General features: G+C 45.1%; 1 protein-coding gene across 3 annotated transcripts in view; it reads left to right on the top strand.

The window, feature by feature from the left end:
• The first annotated feature begins 2,453 nt into the window (after positions 1 to 2,453).
• LOC116957061 (uncharacterized) overlaps positions 2,454 to 24,474 on the top strand; it is a 36,083-nt gene continuing 14,062 nt past the window's right edge. The window contains exons 1-3 of one of the 3 annotated variants that reach the window (XM_076054963.1): positions 2,454 to 3,249; positions 14,048 to 14,291; positions 14,680 to 14,752. In XM_076054963.1, coding sequence (XP_075911078.1) covers positions 3,090 to 3,249; positions 14,048 to 14,291; positions 14,680 to 14,752 — 477 coding nt within the window. In that variant the 5' untranslated portion in view covers positions 2,454 to 3,089. The remainder of the gene's footprint in view (positions 3,250 to 14,047; positions 14,292 to 14,679; positions 14,753 to 24,474) is intronic. The other 2 variants (XM_032978980.2, XM_032978981.2) reach the window with 2 other exon arrangements.

Genomic DNA, 24,474 nt, shown 5'->3' with positions numbered 1-24,474 from the left:
TGGGAGAGAGTGGTGTTCATTCAGTTTGTTGCGCCAGCCGAGCCAGGATTAATAAAATAAAACTTCGCACACTTTTCACCCATGCAAACGGAGAATAGCACAGACTAATTGTGTTACTAATCTAACATGCAAATGAACACAATAACATATTTCAGAATAACAATTAAGGGATAAACAACATTATATGTAGGCTCTTTAAAAGAACGATTTTTTTTTAGTTCTTAAAATGCCATTCATTGATTGGGAGGGAGCGGTGTCCCAGCTAAGGTTGTGGTGGGTTCGCCATCCAAACTTTGCGTCAAAGTGGATTTTCAAAAATACCTCTCCGTATGTGAAGCACCCACTCACAAACCCACTCATCCACTCACCAACACAAGACAAAGGTCTACCATATAGCCTTAACTGACTGTTTAGGCAAGTGCTATTAACCAGCACCTATGAAGGCTAGCACAGCACACAGGGTGTGGGTGGCCAGCAACACGCCCAACCGCCTTTGTCTCGCAAGTGGCAATGTTTACACACCGCGCCTGGTACTCATTTGAGGCCGAGTCGACCTAGGTGAGGCCTAGGACCGGTTCAGATAATTGTATCTGATTGGTGTCCCTGAACAGGAATCCAATCAGGGTCACTGGATTCGTAGTGCAGCACGCTAACCACTACACTACCGCTCCCTACACACCGACTCACTCATCCACTAAACTGATTAATTCCCCCCATCAGCCATCCACTCACTCTCCCACCCTCCCACCGACTCACCCACCCAACTCACCAACCCACTCATTGCAGGCATGTATGTTGAACTTCTTTCACACAATGTGTATACAATCATGCTAATCGAAGGTATGGGGAAAGGATAACAATCTAACACACAAAAAGCATTTCTGAGGAAATTCGTTTGTAATCTAGATTATTTAAAAGTGTGACAGCTCCAGTCGCTTTCTAATGTCGTAAGGAAGAGCGTTCAAGACGGCCGCAGAAGCGCATCCGAACATGCGAGATGCAGTGACCGTCTTTTGTTTGACGGCGAGCCAAAAGCCGCTGCGAGGATGATCGAAGGTGGCGTGATGATTTATGCTCCTTAACGATATTTGGCAGCTATTGTGGTTCTTTTGTGGCGAGCACTTTATGTATAATGACTGGCACCTTATTATGCAATAATTCGGCAACTCGAAGCCAACACAGGTCAGCGAGCCCTGTACAGACGTGCCCAGATCTTGTAGTACCCGTCATGACAGATGTCAAAGAATTGTGTATACGCTGCGGCTAGGTAAGCACATCGGACAGGAGATCATAAAGGACATCTGACTCATCAGCCGTGTCTGCAACCGCCACTGATGTTCATCTTCAGTGGGGGCGTAAGCCAACATCACAACCATCGCTCCCCTCCTGTTGATGGGGAGGCTCGCCCACAAAAGCCTGGGACTCACGGATTCTACACATCGCCTCTATGCTCCTACGCCCCTTCATTAATTTTTTTTAAAAGTGCCACTTCCTGTTGTTTGGCAGTTTCTTGCCCTGAGTGAAGAATTGTTTTGACTGGAGCCAAAACCATTCCACCAAACCTCCTGTATATCACGTAAGTCCAAGCGGTACTAGTCCAGCTCTAGACAGAGGAAAGGAAGTCTCTCCTTTGCAGTGAGTGTACAGATATTACCTCTGGCCGACCTCAGCCTTTTCCAAACCCCGAGGGGATCGGTACAGTCTGGCTCCGTCAAGTGTGGTTTTGAAAGACGGCGTCATGCCTTTCCTCCCTGGGGACTCCAGCACAAGTTTAAGTGGATGTTTCCATCATGGCTACTGGTATGAATTAGTGCTAAAATGGGGGAATTTCCGACTCCTGGTACACACTGATCTTGGTACACAAATACATACAGACATATGCATGTCCTACTCACACTCAATTCAGCATCACCTTCGCCTAAATGCACTCACTCACCGCAACTCACTCAGGTCTGCCTCACCGTATTTACCCTCTCACTGCACTCTCACATATATTGACTGTACTTTAGACCGAACCAAGCCACTACACTCTATACCACACACACACCAAGTTACACCAAATATGTATCAAACACTACGGTAAACTATTCCACCCACTCACCAAACCAGTCACTCATCTACCAATCCACCCAATCGTACACCAACCCACACACCCACTAAATTACTCACTCACGAACTAATTAACTCACCCACTCACTGACTTACCCACCCACTCACTCAATCGCTCTCCCAAATCCGTATTTAACCATTCACGCACACAGCCACCATATCACTCATTGAAAAATCACTACATCACTCACTCACCAACCAATTACGTGACTCACCCACTCAATCACTCACATACTCACCCACTTGCATACTTACTCAGAAACTCACCCACTCATTAATTCACTCACCTACTCATTCACCCACACACACTCACTCACCCACTGAATCATCAACTCACCTAGTAACTCACCCACTCACACACATTCACTCATCCACACAATCACTCATCCACACAATCACTCATCCACACAATCATTCATCCACCCAATCACTCAACCATCCACTCACTCAGCCAGCCACCCACCTAATGAAAAAAAGAATCCCCGTATAGCCGTAACAGACTGATAGTGCTGTTAGTGTGCACATATGAATATTGATCTGGCACACGACGGAGTGGGTGGCCAGCACCATGCCCGGCCGCCTTTGTCTCCCTAGTGGCAATGCTTACACACTGCACCAGGTACTTATCTAAGGCTCAGTCGATATAGGGGAGGCCCAGGACTGATTTAGATAATCATCTCTGGTGTTGGCCGTGACCAGGAATTGAACTCAGTTTGCCGGGTTGGAAACACAGTGTGATAACTGCTACACTACCGCTCACCTCACCCACTCACGTGCTCACCCACCCACTCGCTCACCAACTAATCAACTCACTCACTCACGCATCCACCCACTTACCCACAACTCCTCTCACCCTCCCACCCACCCACTCTCTCACCCACCGTCTCACCCACCCACTCTCTCACCCACCCACTCAACCCTGTCTGCTCACTACCCCCACCCCATTCGAGGTCTGCTCGGCTCTGGAGCGGCTGGACTCGATGGGCGTCATCCCGCAGGGCGAAGCTTGGTTCGTTCCTCTGAGGGCGGTGCTCACGCACAGAGCCATCTGCTCCAAGTTCTGCGCCTTTGGGCAGGCAAGGCCTCTCTGCGTCTCTCTACACCTGGCCTACAACTTCATCGCACAGGAGGGCTGGCCCGGTAAGGTTCTGATGGCCTGAGCCACACACCCACACACACACCTATTCATTCACCGACTAACTCACCCACACACTCACCCACCCACTCATCTACTCACACGGTCGCTCATCCAGTCACTCACCCACCCACTCACCCATTCACTCACCTACCCACTCTCTCACTCACCCCCTCACTCACCCACTCACCCACTCCTTCCACTCACTCACTCACGAGGTCCTCATCCAGTCACTCACTCACCCATTCACTCACTCACCCATTCACTCACTCACCCATTCACTCACTCATCCAGTCACTCACTCACCCACTCACTCACCCACCCACTCACTAACTCACCCACCCACTCACTAACTCACCCACCCACTCACTAACTCACCCACGCACTCACTAACGCACTCACCCAGCCACTCAAACACTCACCCACCCACCCACTTACTCACCCACCCACCCACTTACTCACCTACTTAGCCACCCACCCACTTACCCAGCCACCCACTCACACAGTCACTCATCCAGTCACTTACCCACCCACTCACTAACTCACCTACCCACTAACTCACCCACCCACTCACTAACTCATTCACTCAATCACCCACTCATCCACTCACCCACTCAATGACGTACTCACACTCGCCCAGCCACTCACCCACCCACTCACACAGTCAATCATCCAGTCACTTACCCACCCACTCACCCAACAACTCACCCAACAACTCACTCACCCACTCAACCACTGAATCACTCACTCACTCACTCATACAATAACTCACCCAACCAGTCACCCACTCACTCGCTCACCAAGTTACCCAACCAGTGATCCACTCATCCACTCACCCACTCACTCACCCACACACTCAATCAACCACTCACTCACACACTCATCCAGTAACTCATCCACTCATTCATCCACCCACTCAATCATTCCCTCACCCACTTAACTTACGCACCCAGTCACCCATTCCCCCACCCAGTCAACCAGTCACCCACTCATTCACCCAATCACCCAAACACTCACTCACCTAATCACCTAGTTACCCACTCAGTCACCCATTCACATACCTATTAAGACACTCACCCACTCACACAGTCACTCATCTAGTCACTTACCGACTCGGTCACTCACCGATTCAGTCACTCACCCACCCATTCACCCACCCACCCATTCACTCACCCAGTCTCTCACCCACCCAGTCTCTCACCAACCCAGTCTCTCACCCACCCAGTCTCTCACCCACCCAGTCTCTCACCCACTCACCCACCCACTCACCCACCCACCCACTCACCCACCCACTCACTCACTCACCCACCCACCCACCCACTCACTCACTCACCCACCCACCCACCCACTCACTCACTCACTCACCCACCCACCCACTCACCCACCCACACCTCCACACACCCACCCACTCACCCACACATGCACTCACCCACACACGCACTCACCCACACACGCACTCACCCACACACCCATTCACCCACACACCCACTCACACACCCACTCACTCACACACCCACTCACTCACAAACCCACTCACTCGCACACCCACTCACTCACCCCCTCAATCACACAGTCACGCATCCAGTCACTCACCTACCCACTCACTCACCCACCCACTTACTCACTAACTCACCCACCCACTCACTAACTCTCTCACTCACCGACTCACCCACTCACCCACTCAATAATCCACTCACTAACTCTCTCACTCACCGACTCACACACTCAATCACCCACTCAATCACTCACTCAAACACAAAAACAACCGCCATTCGCCACTAAGTGGCAGTGACAATACCACGACGCTTGTGCTAGGATATGTGCACGTTGATGCCACCTGAAGTATCGAACGCCCACTGACAGGAGGTCACGGGGCAGACCCATGTGCCACGGGTCGACTGACTGAGATGACAGGCTGATGCACCACCTGTGCCCCCTACTGTGCCAACTTCCTGTGCTTTAGACACCCGGCGCTCCGCTCATTGTTGTGAGCGTCGCTCCTCCACGCTCCGTTGTTGTTGGAGGGCGACTGCCTCCAACTGCCAAGTAGCGTCCTTCATGAGCCTCCTCCATAGAAGCCGATCTTGACACCACTGGTACCAGTCATTGGCAAGTCCTATCAACTCCACATCCTCCTGTACCACATCACTCCATCTTTTCTCTTGTCTGTGCCGTGCCCGTTTAGCCCCCTCTATCCAGCCGAACAAAAGCTGTTTAGGCATGCGGTCGTTGGGCATGTGGGCTACATGACCCAGCCAATGCAACCTTGCCCACTGGATGAGCTCACCAATGGGACTTTTTCCAGATATTTCAAGGATTTGTAAGCTCCTCACACAATCCAACCTGGTAAAACTCAGGATGGATCGTAGGCAGTTCAGCCTAAATGTTTCTAACCGGCGAAGATGTTCCATTTGGGGGGGTCCACGTTTCGGAAGCAGAGAGAATGTAGGGAATGACTGTGGCCGAGAAGACCTGAAGCTTCGTGTGGAGCGACAGACCAGGTTGCTTGCACACAGCGTTACGCAGCCGATGAAAAAATAATACTGCTCGACTGATTCGGAGTGAGACTTCTGCTGTTAAACCGGAGCCGGTCATGAACACACTGCCAAGGTATGGGAAACTCTCCACTCTCGCCACAACTGCCCTATTACCAATTGGGAGTTGTGTGGGTGGAGTGTCCGATGGTGCAAAATACCCAGGCAGGTGCTTAATTTTGGTGGGGCTAATGGTAAGGCCCCACCTCTTGGTGGCAAGCTCCAGGTTCAGCAGCAGCGCCTCCAACTCCTCCTCACTCACTCACCCACTCATCCACTAACCCACTCACTCTCTCACTCTCTCATCCACTCACTCAATTAGTCACTCATCCAGTTACTCATCCACCCACTCACCCACCCAGTCACTCACTCACTCACCCACTCACTCACCCTTTAACTCACCTACGCACTCACTCACCCACTGACACAATCACTCATTCAGTCACTCACCCACCCAGTTACTTACCCAGTTACTCACCCAGTTACTCACCCAGTCAACCACTCACTCACCCACTCACTCATTCAACCACTCACTCAATAACACAGTCACTCATACAGCCACTCACCCACCCACTCCTCCAACTCCTCCTCATCCACTAACCCACTCACCCAATCACTCTCTCATCCAATCACGCAATTGCAGTTACTCATCCAGTTACTCACCCACCCACTCACCCACCCAGTTACTCACCTACTCACTCACTCACCCACTAACTCCCCTACCCACTCACTCACCCACTGACACAATCACTCATCCAGTCACTCACCCACCCAGTCACTCACTCACCCACTCACTCACCCACTTTGAACAATGCAAATTTAACCCCTATGAAGCTTGTGAAAGATCCAAAGCAGAAGATCCCTGGTTTTGATCTTCCACGAAGTTCATGGTACACCCTAAATCGCATCCGCACAAACCATGGCAGACGCAAATACCTGATACACAAATGGTAAATTATAAAAACCCCACTCCAGTGTGCGACTGTGGTCATCCAGAGCAGACCATACAACACAACGACACAATGCCCAATCCACAAAATACGAAGGAGACATCACAGCGACGATGATGCACTCCGCTGCTCCTGACGCGGTCGTCTGGCTTGACCAACTGAATTGTGAAATTGTAGTTGTTGCTCTGCATCTACATCAGCCGTACAAAAGAGGAAGTAAGTTACATCACTATGAGCCTGTATATATTTTCATGGGTCTCCATGGATCTCTCTGAGTCTTTATGTATCTCATGTGTCTTTACAAGTCTCTTGGTGTTTCTATGTATTTCTAGGTGGATATATGTATCTTTACATCTACATCAGCCGTACAAAAGAGGAAGTAAGTTACATCACTATGAGCCTGTATATATTTTCATGGGTCTCCATGGATCTCTCTGAGTCTTTATGTATCTCATGTGTCTTTACAAGTCTCTTGGTGTTTCTATGTATTTCTAGGTGGATATATGTATCTTTACATCTACATCAGCCGTACAAAAGAGGAAGTAAGTTACATCACTATGAGCCTGTATATATTTTCATGGGTCTCCATGGATCTCTCTGAGTCTTTATGTATCTCACGTGTCTTTACAAGTCTCTTAGTGTTTCTATGTATTTCTAGGTGGATATATGTAGCTTTCTGGGTCTGTATGTATATTTATGGGTCACTATGTATCTCTATTTTCGTGTGTCGCTGTGCAATTCTATGGCTATATATGTCTCTATCAGTGTCTACATATCTCAGAATCAGAATCTGCATTTGAATTGGATGAGGAGGAATCCGATGAGCTATAAAGCTCCATTGTTTTTCTATTTACATATTTCCAGTTGGGGATGGGTGGTGAGCAAGTTACAACAACAATGCAAAACATCTATAGGAGTGCAAAATAGAGGAAAGGTAGCACGTAACTACAAAGGAATAATTATAAATCAAGTATATCAGATACAAATTGCACAAGTACATTAATTTATGCCGTTTTATCAACACTAACTGCAAGTTTGGGGAAATGCATGAAAACAATCCCGGGTCTGTCGATTGGGCCATAGATTGCTGCAGTCAACTTATGTCTGCTGGGGGGGGGGGGGGGGGGTGAACTCCTTCCCCCTGTTCTATAGAGGTGAGAGTAAATAAAATGGAGCTTGTATTTTTTTCCCCCTGTTTTGCAGAGTGAGAGATGGGGGGTTTGCATGATTTCATCTGAACCAGCCCTGAGCCTTCCCAAGGTCAACTCAGCCTCAAAAATGATACCTAGTGCAATGTATATATTGCCACTGGGGAGACAAAGGTGGCTGGGCATAGTGCTGGCCACCCACCCCCTCGTGTGCCTTCATAGATGCTACTCACGAGCCGTACTTGCCCCAATAATTTGTTAATGCTGTGTGGGGGATCTTTGTTTTTGTCTTTTTGTATTTGCTAATACCGTGAAAGGCAATGGTTTGCTGTACTTGTACGTTCTAATATAAACAGAAACACCTCGATATACTTTTCGATTTAAAGCTTTCGTGACTGCAAGGATTCATCTTCTTTGGTTCTTTCGGTAAAGTCACGTAGAATGAAAATAAAATAACACAATAATATACGTTCCTGGAGCTTTGTTCATATATTGAAATTTCGTATCTTCTATATAAAGACCTTAACCTGTATCTCAAAAACCTCGAGTGTACTTACCCACAAGGTAGAAAGATGACATTTGCTACATAGTCTTTGGGTCTTTCGGTAAAACCACGTAGATAGAAAAATAATCAAATTAATAACAATATCACGACGTTTTGATCACAACACAATCAATCGTCATCATGCGAAAAATATAGCGGGAGAGCTGCTGAGGCAGGAAAGAATGTCGGGAGCGCTGCTAAGGCAGGGTGTTATAAAGATTTGAGCTGGGTGTAGCCCAATGGTCAGTAGACAGGGCTAGAGATGGCATTTTCATGTAAATGTAAGATCGGGTAAATCTTGACAAACGAAGCTGTAGGGGTGGCCATTGTATTGTGAGAGATTAGCATGTTAATGTAAGAAATTTCATAATAAAGGTTTTTGAGTTAGATCGTGTTATTTATAAATGTGTCGTAACCCTCCTCCACCCGACACGGCCAATCAGCAAAAAAGTGTCACGTTGACAAAAGACAAATAGTTCACTACTTTAGCCCACCGGTGTGTTGAAGAGTGAATCCACAACATTTACAGTTTGAGTACGACGTTTCGCTGGTAATTACATCCAGCATCATCGGGCAATTTGCCAGAATGGTAAAGCCCTCACTTGCTCCCGGTCTTAAATAGAGCAGCAGGGTGACGTCATCATTTAACTGATTCAACTCATTCAGTTGCAGTGATTTGAGGCGGACGGGGGTATTGTAATTATATTATCGATTGGTAATCAGTCAATGGTTATGATTAGTAATGAGTTGCAGATTAGTAATTAGTCTGAATGTGTGTTATTGTGATTATATGCTACGTTAGTAATCCGTTAATTAGTATGTGTTTCCCCTATAAGGAATTGTAATATGTATTATTTAATAATACGCTTCCAAGCCGCACTAAGCCTGTAGCTGTCAGAGCGATTAAAGTTATTTATATTTCTCTCAATTTCAATGGATTCTCTAATTAGTCTTTGCCAGTAATAATTAGTTTTACACAACACTTCAACGTTATCAAATCACTTGAGTGTTCTTGTTGACAAGCATGTTCTGCCACTGCCGACAGTTGTGTTTGAGATCATTTAATATTTCTTTGGTGTTCTTTTAGTCTTATGCTGATGTTACGTCCCGTCTGTCCAATATAGCATCTGCCACATAAACAATAATCCGATATACACCTTCTGTTGATAATTTATGTAATTCGTTTTTAGTGCAAGATACTACATTTTGATTTAAAGCTTTCGTGACTGCAGTATTCATATTCTTAGCTCTTTCGGTAAAGTCACGTTTACCAAAAGAGCTAAGATTATGCAAGATACTAGTTTTTTTTTATTTTGTGTACTGTACCAAATCTTACTGTAATGTTTTGCTTTTGCAAAACACGGGGTAATTTGTAAGTTACTCCTGAGATATATGGAATTTTAATTGTTTTAACAATCTGATCGCTTTCAGCAGTGTTGCTTTGCGATTGTGATTTGGCATTCAGTGCTCTGTTAATTTGAGTATTAGTGTAGCCATTTAGCCTGATGTATGAGCGTCTTGATAAGAGAGGATTTCTGAGCTGGATTTTGATGCGAATCTGCATTCAGATAGGCATCAGTGTGCGTTTGCTTTCTGTAAACGCTGTGTGTTATTTTACCGTTTAGACCATGTCCAAGCAAAATATCTAGGAACGGGAGTGTGTTATTCACCTCCATTTCCATGGTGAACTGGATGGCCGGGTTTTTGTGCATTGAGATGATTTAGAAAATAATTAAGTGTATCTTTACCATGTGGCCAGACAACCAAAGTGTCATCCACATATCTAAACCAAAAAGATGGTTTTAACGTGCTCGAGGCAAGTGCAGATTTGCTATAGCAGGAGATGAAGGAGAGCCCATTGCTGCTCCTTCCTTTTGTTTAAAGAAATCTCCTCACCATAAGAAGTGAGTGTTATTTAAACAATGGTCAGCAAGTTTCGGAATATCTTTTGGTAAACCTGTATTCTTTTCTAGTGTATCAAGTAATTTAAGCGATGCGTTCACTGGAACCTTAGTGAATAGAGAAATCGCATCAAAACCTACCAGAATATCATTAGGATTAAGTTTAATATCTTTAATCACATTCACAAGATGTTCTGAATTTCTTATGAATGACGATGTCCTACCGATGTAGGGCTGTATTTGTTTAGTTATATATTTTGCTAATTTATATGTGGCAGAGCCAATTGTACTGACTATGGGTCGTAATGGGATGCCGATTTTATGAATCTTTGGTAGCCCATACGTCTAGGTGGGTTTGAGGCCCTTGGTTTAATTTGGTATTTCTCATTCTTAGGGATTAATGAATTTGCAATTATTGCAGTAGTATTGCGTTCTAAAGTATTAGTTGAATCTCGTTTAATTTTAATGTAGGTACTTTCCTCTAGTAAATTTCTAATTTTATTATCGTAATTAGCTCATGACATCACTACAGTAGTGCGGCCTTTATCAGCTGCCAGGATTTGGATATCTTTATTTACACGGAGCTCTCTTAAGGCTTTTGCTTCGTCAGAGCTAATATTAACTTTTGGAACTTTGCTATTCTCAATTATTTTGGCAACCTCGTGTCTAGTCATCTCTGCCTCATTATGTGGAAGGAGTCTTACTGCTGATTCTACCTCAGCAATTATCTCATCCACTGGAATTGTGCGTGGGGTAACGGCAAATATAAGGCCTTTAGAAAGGACAGAGATCATGTCACTGGTTAAAACAGTGTTAGTCAAGTTCATTACGGTTTTGTTTTTAAATTGTTCGTTTTTAGTATGGATTTGTTTATTATGAAGTCTAAAAAATGTATTCATTCGGTTAGTTTTTGTTAGACTAAACACATTATCAGCAGATTGTTGTGTTATGGTATCGATTATATTCCAATAATGCATGGATACATTATTGCTCATATCTAAGTGTAACTGCTTTAGCGATTCCGAAATGTAAGATAATTCACTCCTGTTGTGCTGTATTCTCTCTATTAATAATAATTCGCTGGCTTTGTGTAGTATTTGGTTAGCTTTAGAAGACTTTATGTGATGTGTTATTTTAACTGCGTTTGGTATTACCTTTGAATCTCTGCACCTTTTGAGGAACGCCAGTGAAGATATCAATTTAATCCGCTTAATGCGGAGCTTCTCCAACTTTCTGGTTTTAAGAAAAGTATCCTCCCCATAGAGGTTAGTCAGTTTAACACGTAGGCTTTCGCGACCAATATTATTCATAATAAAGGTTTTTGCTTTAGATCGCCTTATTTATAAATGTGTCATAACCCTCCACCACTCGACACGGCCAATCAGCAAAAAAGTGTCACGTTGACAAAAGACAAATAGTTCACTACTTTAGCCCACCGGCGTGTTGAAGAGTGAATCCACAACATTTACAGTTTGAGTAAGAAATTTGCTTGTAAATGTAAGCTCGGAGAGAGCTCGGAAAGAGCCATCGCCACATGGAGATGGAAAGGGATGGCCAGCCATCACTTACTAACACAGATAACGGTGGCTGTGTTAGTGAATGTAACTCAGAGTCAAAAATAACTGCTAACATAGGTAGGTAGGAAGGGAACAACACAACCAGTTATGACCTAAGCTGGTAGATAACGTCCTTCCAATGATTTCTCAGCTTGTACCCATCTTCTCGATTGAAATTGTCTCCGTGTTTATATATCTGGATGGCTTCATGAACAAATCTTTGCTGATAGCCAGTGGGTTTGCAGAGTACCTTCGTCGTAGAAAAATTGGTGCATCGGTAGCTTTTAGGACAAAAACAATCTGAAAATCCGAGATTTTTTTTCAAGGCACCCAGATCTCGATTTTTAGTGCTCCATAAACATGTTTGTGCGTATCATTAGCAAACCTGTGAAAACTATGAGATTTAGTTTTTTTTGGGTTGATAGAGCATTAAACGGCTAACAATATTAAAGCGAGAACCATTGTATTATCTTTTATTGTTTTGAAATATTTCGGATTCAAGCAGTTTCGAACGAACAATACGCATGTTTGATGTTTAAATCATAATAATTCGAAAACGGTAAAAGAAAGGAGCTTCCTCTCAAAGTATTAAGTCCATTAATTTGTGTTATTTCTGATGATTTAAATCGAGCAGTTTCCAATGGGTACGGCTTTAAATCAGATGAGTTTTTTGTTTGGATTAGATCGTGTAAATATATAAATGTGTCGTTTAAAACGTGCCATCACCCGACACAGCCAACTAGTAAGGGTTGTCACGTAAACAAAACATGCCAATTCGTCACTAGTACAGCACTAGTGTATAGTGCAGTGTATAGTGGCCTGTGTAGCAGTGTATAGTGTACAGCACACCAGTGTGTTGGAGAGCCAAACCACAATATTTACAATCTGAGTGCGACGTTTATATATTTACGCGATCTAACCCCCAAAACAAACTCTTATGGATGATATTGGTCGCGAAAGCCTACGTGTTAAATAAGAAGTTGAATTAAGTCGTCAATAATAAATAAATAAAATTGCGTACAAATGAATAAATTTGGAGTAGTTGTTAGTGTCTGATCGTGCATACAAAAATTTGTCAAAAATAATATTAGGTCATATTTCTTGAAAACGTTTGCCTGGCGAAGACAGGCTTCATGAACTAGTATTTAATAATTATTGGTTCTTTCGGTAAAGTCACGAAGAAGGGAAACAATACAATTCTAAAAATATAAAACACCTGATGATGATTGCTTGTGTTGCAGTCGAAACGTCGTGAGAATTTTATTGTTTTATATTTTTACTATTGTATTTTTTTCCCTTCTACGTGACTTTACCGAAAGAACCAAGAATATGAATCCATGCAGTCACGAAAGCTTTAAATCAAAATTTAGTATTTAAACAGTTATAACATTAGTATTCTGAGGATGCATTCCCAGCCTCTGTAACATACCATTAATTCATAAAAAACTTCATAACTTACCATTCACATTGTAAACAAATGCAATTTTATATTGAAAATAATATTTTATTTCATACAGCACACCATTACAATGAAAAATTATACAAATAAAATAAACATAGTGCACTATAAAGTATATTCACACTTACCAGCGTAGTCTTGTAAGTGTGAATATGCATTGCTGGCCGAGACGACTATCAACACTCTGACCTTCGCGATCCGCAACGCTCAAGAAACCATATCTTATTCTAATTTAATTATATATAGTACCGTAGATTGGTTATTTATTATTGATTGATTTCAGTGTATTTATGTATTACTTTACTTTAATATTTTACCGTTCAAAAATGGTAATACATCGAAAGTTCGCTCCAATGAAACTTCACGCATCAAATATTCGCACATCAAGGTGTTACTATATATACGTTATTCATGATTTTATAAATCTATTTATTTTTTCGTGACGTGGTTACCTTTTCTCTATGTTTATTCCTATCGTTTTTTGTTGTTGTTGTAACATGCTGAACCGTCCCCTACTGAATATCTGTGAAAAAGAGCTTCACAGCTCATCGGATTTCTCCTCCAGTCTAAATGCTCGTTTCTGATTCTGACATCACCAGCACTTGCACGCCAAAATCCCCGATGTCAAAGGCTATGGCAGGACGTGTCTGAATTTGTTGATATTAAGATTTAAAATCAATGATCACTCTGCCCTCCCCCCTCTTTCCCTAGCTGAATATGGACTCAATCACGCCGCAGTGAAAGTCACCGAACAGCCGCTCCTCAACCCATCGGATCCGAACTTTGAAGAGGAACTCATAGACATGGTCATTGACGAGGTGGAGGTAGCACAAGAAGAACTAGGCACCTCTTCTGCCCTATCGTCAACATCATCACAGTCTTCACCACCACGACCATCATCATCGTCATCTTATGTGTCTGCGCAGGATTCTACAGTCATGAACGCTGATGTCAAGTACGCACTGTGGGCTCGATCCCCTGCACATTGATCAGCACTGCCCATTGACTCAACATTGCATATAGACTCAGACTCCACACTGCCCATAGACTCAACAACGTTGCACATAGACGAAACACTGCACTATTGACTCAACGCTACCCATAGACTAAGCACTGCCCATAGACTCAACAACACCGATCATAGACTCACCAGTGCCCATATACTAACACTGCCCATAGACTCAATGCTGCATACAGACTCAACGCTGCCCATATACTCAACATAAAGTGGGTGTGCAATTGGGTGAGTGGGTATGTGGGTGAGTTGATGAGTGAGTGGGTTGGTTTAATGTGAGTTTTTTTTTTACCTTGTGTGTGTGTGCGCCGTGTCAACCCCTCCACAGAGAGCTCGCCAAGATCGTGGGAGAGCCTCCAAAGCAATCTCTCCGTGGCACTCACATTGAAACCTCCAATCAGGTTTGTTCATCAAAACCTTGCCCATCGCGGTTTTTCCCATCGCGGATTTTGCCGTTTGTGACAATTTTATTGAGGTGCAGTTCACAGATCACGCTCCTTTGGCTCGTACGTGTACGTATGTTGAACTTCTTTCACCGCCATACGTAGCCAACGTGGTTGACCACGAGATTCCTGCACCGTAATGGATCGTAAATAAATACTGGGCAGTTACTCTATCTGTACTGCTCGCGGTAACGCTGCTATGGAAGAATACACGAACTATCTTGTCTCCAATTTCGATTTAAAGCTTTCGTGACTGCAATGATTCATCTTCTTTGGTTCTTTCGGTAAAGTCACGTAGAATGAGAATAAAATAATAAATTGATAAAATAAAATAACACAATAATATTCTCACGACATTTCGGCCACAACACAAGCGGCCTTCATCAGGTGAAGGGACGAGACTATCTGGAGGACAGCGAATATTATTGTGTTATTTTATTTTATCAATTTATTATTTTATTCTCATTCTACGTGACTTTACCGAAAGAACCAAAGAAGATGTATCTTGCCTCCGTCTTTTCTCCCCAGCGGTCAATCACAGTTCCCAGGTCAAGTGGTATTCCCAACCTCCATTGAGGCCGCCCGTGACTTTTCAGATTGTTTGTATTTCACATATTGTGTCTTATATACTGTGTGCCTGGGTATTTTGTACCATCGAAAACTCCACCCCCATAACTCCCAATTGGTGATGGGGAAGTTGTGGCGAGAGTGGAGAGTTTATCATACCTGAGCAGTGTGCTCATGATTGTCTCCAGTATTACAGCAGAGGTCTCACTCCGAATCAGTTGAGCGGCATTATCTTATCATCGGCTGCGTAATACTGTGTGGAAGCTACCTGGTCTGTCGCTCCACACAAAGCTCCAGGTCTTCTCTTCCATAGTAATCCCTTCCCTTCTCTATGCTTGCGAAACGTAGACCACCGTAATGGAACATCTTCGCCAGTTATACACATTTTGGCTGGCCTACCTACGATCCATCCTGGGTTTAACCAGGCTGGTTTGTTTGAGTAGCTTACAAATTATTGAAAGATGTGAGACAAAGTCCCATTGGTAAGCTCCTCCGGCAGGAAAGGCTGCATTGGCTGGGTCATGGAGCCTGCATGCCATGCCATCAAAAGCCTAAACAGCTTTTGTTCATATACTGTTCAGCCAGATAGAGGGGGCTAAACGGGCACGGCACGAGCTAGAGAAGAGATGGAGTGATGTGGTACAGGAGGATGTGGAGCTGAGTGGACTGTCAAGATCGGCCTCTGTGAAGGAGGTTCGTGAAGGATGCTACTGGCAGTTGGAGGCAGTCGCCCTCCAACAACAACGGAGGGTGGATGAGCGATGCTCACTACAGTGAACGGAGCCTCGGGTGGCTAAAGTACAGCAAGTTGGCACAGTAGGGAGCACAGGTGGTGCATGAGCCAGTCATCTCAGTCAGTCAACCCGTGGCACCTGGGTCTGCCCCGTGGCCTTCTGCCAGCGGGCATTCAACACTGCACCTGGCCTCAACGTGTACATAGCCTGGCACAAGGACCGTGGTGACATTACCGCTACTCAGTGGCGAATCACGGATGTTGTTGTTGTTGCTACTTGGTGGTAAAGGCTGTTTAATTGGAGCAGTCTATGTGTGCGTGTCGGCCATGGTGGTGAGAGTAAAGGGAATGTATGTAGCTAGAACAGTGTGTGCAAGAGGCTGGTAACCCTTCCATCTGGTACTTATTCTAAAAGGCACCACAGTAGAAATACCAAAATAAGCTCGTGCAGGAGGCTGCAGGTGGACAGGCGTTTATGATGCCTTCTGGCCAAGCTGCATCTGGCCAAGACAGACTAAACCCCTCCCCTTGGGGTTCCTCTAGGAATAGGATACTACTGCGATTAGCCATGTTGGGACTATCATTGCGGAGAAGAGGCTACCACTCATGTGTCGGGAGATGGACCGATCCGAACCTGGACCTTTGTGGAATACAGGATGTCTGACAGTTCGGTTATGGCTCCAGTCATCACGCGTGGTGGACAGTTCTCTATACGGGACAGGAAACTGCTAAAGAACAGAGAGTGGCACTTATTTTTAACAAAGAAGAAAGGAGGTGTGAGAGCATGGCAGTGTGGTATGGAAATCTTTAAGTCCCAGGCTACTGTAGGTTCACCTCCATATCAATAAGAGGCAATTAATGGTGGTGGTTGCTTATGCTTCCACCGAAAATGAACGTCAATGGAGGGAAGTAGACAAGACCGATGAGTCAGATGCCTTCCTTAACCTCCTGTCTCAGGTTCTAGCAAAGTGCCCCCCACGGCATAGTCATCCTGTTGGGTGACTTTAACAATGGAGTGGGTCATGATGCAGACACCTGAGCTACAGTGATCAGAAGACATGGGGCAGATCAGGTAAATAAAACGGCAGGAGGCCTGCTATGCTTCTGTGCAGCCCATGTGCTTGTAGTTACCGACACGGTGTTCCGGCGTCGGCGCAACCACACCACATCGTGGAAGCACACCGGGTCCAAGCAAAAAACATCTGTTGGACTAAATAGTAAGGGCCTGGTGTATGAGGATCCATGTCCTTGACACCAGGACTTACCGTTGAGCTGATCTGCCCACTGTCGATCGGCTTGTTATCTCTAAGATGTGCCTGCCATTCTTCAACTCCGGTGGTTGGTGTCCATCTTGTACCCCATTCAAATCCACGGTGGCCTGGTCTCAGCTAGCTGAGGACAGTTGCAAGCAGACATTTCAACATCAATTACAGCTGCTGAGGGTGGCATCGTCCTCCTCTTGATGCTGAGGGGAAATGGGTGAGTTTCAGGACTGCGAATCATACAGCTGCAATGGCCGGATTATGTATGCAGTCCAGACATCCCCAAGACACGGACTGAATGAGATTTTCCCGTTGGTTGAGAAAAAATAACAGTCCAATTCCCATCTTCTACAACATCCAACATCGGAAAATGGGGAGACTTACCGCAGCCTTCGCTCGGAGGTCTGGAGATCCGTGCATTGCTGCCAGGGGAGTAGTGGACGTGCGTTGCTGTGGAGATGCAATCTACCTTAGTAGCCCGCAATAACAAATTACTCTTTAATTCCATTTAAAAGTAACGTGGAGCACCTCACCTACACCATCCTTAAGTAAGAGAACGGCAGTCCAATCCTGGACCTCTAGGAAACTGGTCTGCAGGGCAGCAGAGCATTTTTATGAGGTCTTAAAAAAGGGGAATTCCCTCAGTCCAGAAAATCCTGCTCGGGCTGCTTTGCCTCAAATATTGGCAGGAGTAACCATCCCTTCTCAGTGGCTGGCTGAGGTGCCATATGTGGAGGATTACGTGGGGCGATCCAGAGTCTGAGACAAGAAAAAGTGCCGGGCAGAGATTATCTCTCAAGCTAAATGCTGAGGAAGGGTGGCATCTGTGTGAAGACTGCCCTACATGACATCAATACAACTCTCTGGACCACAGGACGGGTGGCACATGATTGGAAGGATGCCCTGGTGGTCCCATCTCTTGACAACTACAGTGTGCTGGGAAAAGTCTTGGCAAGGATTATTCAACATCGCCTTGCCAGGCACGCTGAGGAGAGACTTGCAAAGCCCCAATGTGGTTTTATACAGGGGAATCCCTGCGCGGATGCCATATTCTCTGTCCGTCTGCTACAGCAGAGGTACAGGGAATTCCAACAAGACATATATCCCTGCTTTATTGACCTGGTTAAGGCATATGATACCATCAACAGGCCAGGGCTCTGGGCTGTTTTTCGTGCTATCGGAGTCCCTGACTTTCTGCTCAAAATAATTAAGGACCTTTTTGATGGTGGGCAGGCCCAGGTACTGCGACACGGCCAGGAGTCGGAGCCATTCCCTGTTCACCTTGGGGTGCGACAGGTATGTCCTCTGGCTCCCACATTATTTAACATCTATTTCGACCAGTCATGCCGTCATTTCTGTATGCTTGTGAAACCTGAACCCCTCTGATGGAACATCTGCACCGGATATAAACATTCAGGCTGGCCTGCCCTGCCCTGCCCACGATCGATCCTGGTTTTAACCAGGCTGGAATGTGTGAGAAGCTCACAAATCCTTTAAAGATCGGGAAACATTCCCATCAGTGAGCTCCTCCGACAGGCAAAGCTATGTTGGCTGGGTCATGGAGCCTGCATGCTCAACTACTGCATGCCCAAGCAACTTCTGTTTGGTTGGATAGAGGGGTCTAAGCGAACACGACACGGGCTGGAGATGAGATGGACTGATGTCATGGGGAGGATGTTGAGCTCTGTGGACTTGCTAAAGACTGGTACTAGCAGTATCAGGCCCATCCTCTGTGGTAGAGGCTAATGAAGGATGCTCTTGGGCAGTTGGAGACATTCTCCCTCCAACAACAATGGAGGGCAGGGGAGTTACACAACAACAGTGCAGCTGGTGTATCTTCCAGTCATCTCAGTCAATCCATGGCACCTGAGTCTGTCCTGTGACCTCCTACCAGTGGCCTCAAAGTGCACCTGGCCTGGCACAGCAAAGGTGGTAACGTCACTGTCACGTAGTGGTGAATGGCGGGTGTTGGTATTTGTTGTACACAGGTACTCACTAACAGCAGTTGCCATAAAAGTATGTTCAGGCTACATTGGGGGTGTTTGTCTTTCTTATACACATTCTGCACAGCCAAGTGAGCCTGAGCTGGTAAGGTGAGGAATCGTGTTATACTTTATTTATATTATGAGACGTCCTTTGCCAGTAGCAAGATATAGTAATAGGTTTTTACCCTTTTATCTGGCACCAAAACTGACACCTTTATACAAGGGATCATGTTTGCAATAACCACAACACAAGCAGTCAAAATGCAAACATTTTGCATTTTGACTGCTTGTGTTGTGGTTATTGCAAACATGAAAGGGAGTGCTCCTAATCTCAGCTTGTTACCTGTATAAAAGGCACCTGTCCACAGAAGCAATCAATCAGATTCCAAACTCTCCACCATGGCCAAGACCAAAGAGCTCTCCAAGGATGTCAGGGACAAGATAGAGACCTACACAAGGCTGGAATGGGCTACAAGACCATTGCCAAGCAGCTTGGTGAGAAGGTGACAACATTTGGTGCGATTATTTGCAAATGGAAGAAACACAAAATAACTGTCAATCTCCCTCGGTCTGGGGCTCCACTCAAAATCTCACCTCTTGGAGTTGAAATGATCATGAGAACGGTGAGGAATCAGCGAAGAACCACACGGGAGGATCTTGTCAATGATCTCAAGGCAGCTGGGACCATAGTCACCAAGAAAACAATTGGTAACACACTACGCCGTGAAGGACTGAAATCCTGTAGTGCCCGCAAGGTCCACTGCTCAAGAAATCACATATACATGCCCGTCTGAAGTTTGCCAATGAACATCTGAATGATTCAGAGAACAACTGGGTGAAAGTGTTGTGGTCAGATGAGACCAAAATGGAGCTCTTTGGCATCAACTCAACTCGCCGTGTTTGGGGGAGGAGGAGGAATGCTGCCTATGACCCCAAGAACACCATCCCCACCGTCAAACATGGAGGTGGAAACATGCTTTGGGGGTGTTTTTCTGCTAAGGGGACAGGACAACTTCACCGCATCAAAGGGACGATGGACGGGGCCATGTACCGTCAAATCTTGGGTGAGAACCTTCTTCCCTCAGCCAGGGCATTGAAAATGGGTCGTGGATGGGTATTCCAGCATGACAATGACCCAAAACACACGGCCAAGGCAACAAAAGAGTGGCTCAAGAAGAAGCACATTAAGGTCCTGGAGTAGACTAGCCAGTCTCCAGACCTTAATCCCATAGAAAATCTGTGGAGGGAGCTGAAGGTTCGAGTTGCCAAACGTCAGCCTCGAAACCTTAATGACTTGGAGAAGATCTGCAAAGAGGAGTGGGACAAAATCCCTCCTGAGATGTGTGCAAATCTGGTGGCCAACTACAAGAAACGTCTGATCTCTGTAATTGCCAACAAGGGTTTTGCCACCAAGTACTAAGTCATGTTTTGCAGAGGGGTCAAATACTTATTTCCGTCATTAAAATGCAAATCAATTTTAACATTTTTAACATATTTTTTCTGGATTTTGTTGTTGTTATTCTGTCTCTCACTGTTCAAATAAACCTACCATTAAAATTATAACTGATCATTTCTTTGTCAGTGGGCAAACGTACAAAATCAACAGGGGATCAAATACTTTTTTCCCTCACTGTGTATTGGTATATAGTTGATCGTGTTATAGTTTATAATAGTTTTGTTTATAGGTTATAGTTTTTAGGTCATAGTGTTAGAGTTTACAGTTTTAGAGTTGATATACGGCGTCGATCAAAGGCGTTTGCTCAAAGGCATGTATTAAAGACACTGATCAAAGGCATCTTTCAAAGATATTGATCAAAGCGGTGATCAAAGCTGTTTTCCCATCATGGAACACCAGCCACGCTGCGTGTATAACAGCAGCAAAAGTAAGAACGGCAGCAGCAACTGCATCAACAACAATAGCAACAACTGCAGCAACAGCACCTTGCGATGGTGACGCTGCAACTTCTGCTGCTACTGCCTGGCCGTTTGTGGCCAGGGCCTGCTCTCGCGGGATTCTGACTGAGTGAGTTGATTGGTCTGGTCAAGCAATGCCTCCTCTCTTCCTTGAAGAATAAAGGGCCATTCACGAAACTTCTCTTGACCTGGATTGAAAAACTAAATCCGTCTCATTCAAACGTGACCGACACTGCAGTGGGACTCACCAGCATCCAACGTGAAGAAGGGAATGCTGATCAGCCGAATTTTCGCTTCAAACTACTCGAGTTCAGAACCCACTGTGCTATGATCTACTGTGGAAACGCTGAGCTCTACCCGATTGTATTCGTCACTTGTTACAATGCCTCAGTTGTTATTATGATGCCCTGCATTTACACGATCATGGAAGAGTTGTTTCATCGCCATGCAGTTTGTTGTCGGGTATTGAGCCAAACTATGGAAGAGGGCTCCTCTTTGGATTGATCAATGCACACTCCATAGTCAACAAGACTGCGCTGATCCATGATCTGATCGACGATTGTGGACTCGACACACCAGCCATTGCTGAAACATGGGTACGTTACGACTCACCAGGTGTAAATAAGCATGTAACTGCACCTAAAGGATCACTTTTGTACATCAGTACCATCATGTGAAACCTGCACCGGCAACCCGCATGGTGGTGGGATCGCACTCATTCACCCTGAAGACATCTGCGTGAAAGATCTGACCGGCACATTAACAATCGCGTAATTTGCGCTGCTGCTTGTGAAAGTAACGAACAGCATGTAGGTGTAATCTTACTTCCTCTTCAACGTGACTTTACCGAAAGAACTAAGAATATGAATTACTGCAGTCACGAAAGCTTTAAATCAAAAGCATGTAGGTGCTTACGATTGCTGTCATTTATCGACCACCATCTTTACCGGTCGAAATTCTTCTCTAAGATTTACATTCTGCTAGACTGGTTGTCACTTGGTTCTCGCTACATCATCAGTGGTGACCTGAACTATCAGTGGTGACCTGAACTATCAGGGGCCGACTGGTTTTTGTGATAAAATCAACAGTTATCTCAATGATATACTGAATCACATCTTCATTTCTGCTAATGCCGTAACTGTGACCGACATTGCAATTTAATACAGTGGTATTTCAGATTGCAAGTCTCGTGACGTACAAAGTTTGATTCCCGATTATTTGCCCACCTGTTAAGACGATATCATGTAGAGACTTGAAAAAAACTGGACCACGTTGCTTTCTGCAGAAAATAATTGGTGTCTCTAAAGCCTGCATCAATAGATGATTCATTTGCAGCCCGTTTAGAAAATGACATCACTGCTGTTCTTGATTAACTCTTGCCCGTTCGAACAAGCAAAAAGAAGAATCGGGAAAGCACGCAGTAACTGGCTGTCACCAGAGGCAATCACTGCAAAGCAGACGTGGAGGATGCTGGAGTCCGACGCGCTAACAGAGCCACCTACAGATCTGCTAACCGACTCAATGAGTCTCGCAGATCGTGCTATGCTCTGCGAATCCATGAGTCAGCTCACGACCCCAGTGCTCTGTGGCAGGTCATGAATTGTGAATTTCACTCCAACCACCTATAAACTAGTCCAGGGGTCGTGATTTGTGGCTCGCGTGCTGCATGCGGCTCTTTAAGGACTGCTCCGTTATTATTTTTAAAGCCGTCTCGTATTAACATGCATTTCACCTATTGAAATATAGTTTCTTATGGAATTCTAATATAATTGCTCCTGTTATTTTGGTTGTCGACCCCTGAACTAGTCGATGAGGTCTGTGCACAGTACTTCCGACGTTCTTGGACAATGAAATAGTGATGATCAAGACGGCAGCTTCGAACATGAAGGCAACGCATTCTCCCGGTCTGCCATCTGAGTTTGATCAACCTGGAACTGATGCGAAACTCGAGACCGCTGGCATCAACGTCGGTCGCAGAGCATGTCGATGTTTATCGCACTGCTGCCAAATTAGATATCACAGCTCGACTCCATCTACACGTCCATTCTCGATTCATGCTCAGATGTGCTTGTGCTGCTGAGCAAATATTTTGTCTGTTTCCCAGACTCGCTCAAAATGGCACAGGTAACATCGGTCATGAAGAAAAGTTTGTTCGAGTCACAGTGACCCAACAAACTATCGCCCAAATTCAACCCCGAGTACAATTTAAGGCCACGGTTAGGTGTATCAGACACGGTACTGGGGTGCATAGAGTCATACCTACATGGCCGATCACAGTTCGTCAAGCTGGGTGATGAACATTCGTCACGTAAGCTGTACCTAGTCGGCGTACCACAGTGGTCTGTCATTGGGCTCTTCCTATTTTAAACATACATCTCTCTGAACGCTGATGTCATCTCATCACGTGACATAAAGTTCCAATAATATGCTGATGATGCACAATTTCACTCTGCAGTGAAGGCAAAGTTAGACGTGGAGAGCCTCGGTAACCTCAAAGATCGCATGTTAACGATGCACTCAGGCTCGGGTAAAAAACATTTGTAGGAGGATCAGGTGTGGCACTAGCAGACTCCAGCATTAAGTTTTATAATAAAAAAACCTTTGCTCTATATTTGACCAGACTGTCGTTTGATCACCATGTGCAACATATAGCCAGGTCCTGCATTTTTTATATCAGGGCTCTACGATACATTCAATCACTATAGAGTCATGACATAGCCAACACGTTGGCATGTTGCATAGTATCAGCAAGGCTCGGTTATTTCAACTCGCTACTCTCCGGGACGTCTGGCAAAAAAAGCTGAGCAAGTTGTAACGTTTACAAAATTCTCTGGCACATGTCACAATGGGTGTTGCAAGATCCCTCCAGTCCTCGCCGAGCTGCATTGGCTTCTGGTTGCTGAACGAATACATCATGAGGTCGCACTTATTATCCACAAATTCTTGCCACAAATGAACCACAAGATCTTGCTGATCTCATCAAGGAGCATAAACCATCAAGGGACATCCGGCCATCCTCGTAGCGACTTTTGGTTAGCCATTGCACAAAGACGGTCACTGCATAGCGCAGTTTCAGATGCACTTCTCCGGCCTTCTGGAACGCTCTTTATTCTATTATTGGGAATCCACTGTGGTTATGGCTGTTTTACGTCTAGATTGAAAACTAATTTATTTATAACTGCATTTTGTGTTTAGTTTGTTGTCCTCACCCGCACCTCT

The sequence above is a fragment of the Petromyzon marinus genome, chromosome 69, assembly GCF_048934315.1.
Source record: "Petromyzon marinus isolate PM22_M1 ecotype Great Lakes invasive population chromosome 69, UKy_Petmar_22M1.pri1.0, whole genome shotgun sequence".
NCBI lineage: Eukaryota > Metazoa > Chordata > Hyperoartia > Petromyzontiformes > Petromyzontidae > Petromyzon > Petromyzon marinus.
The sequence above is the reverse complement of the archived record's forward strand: the minus strand, read 5'-3'. Positions and strand labels throughout refer to the sequence as shown.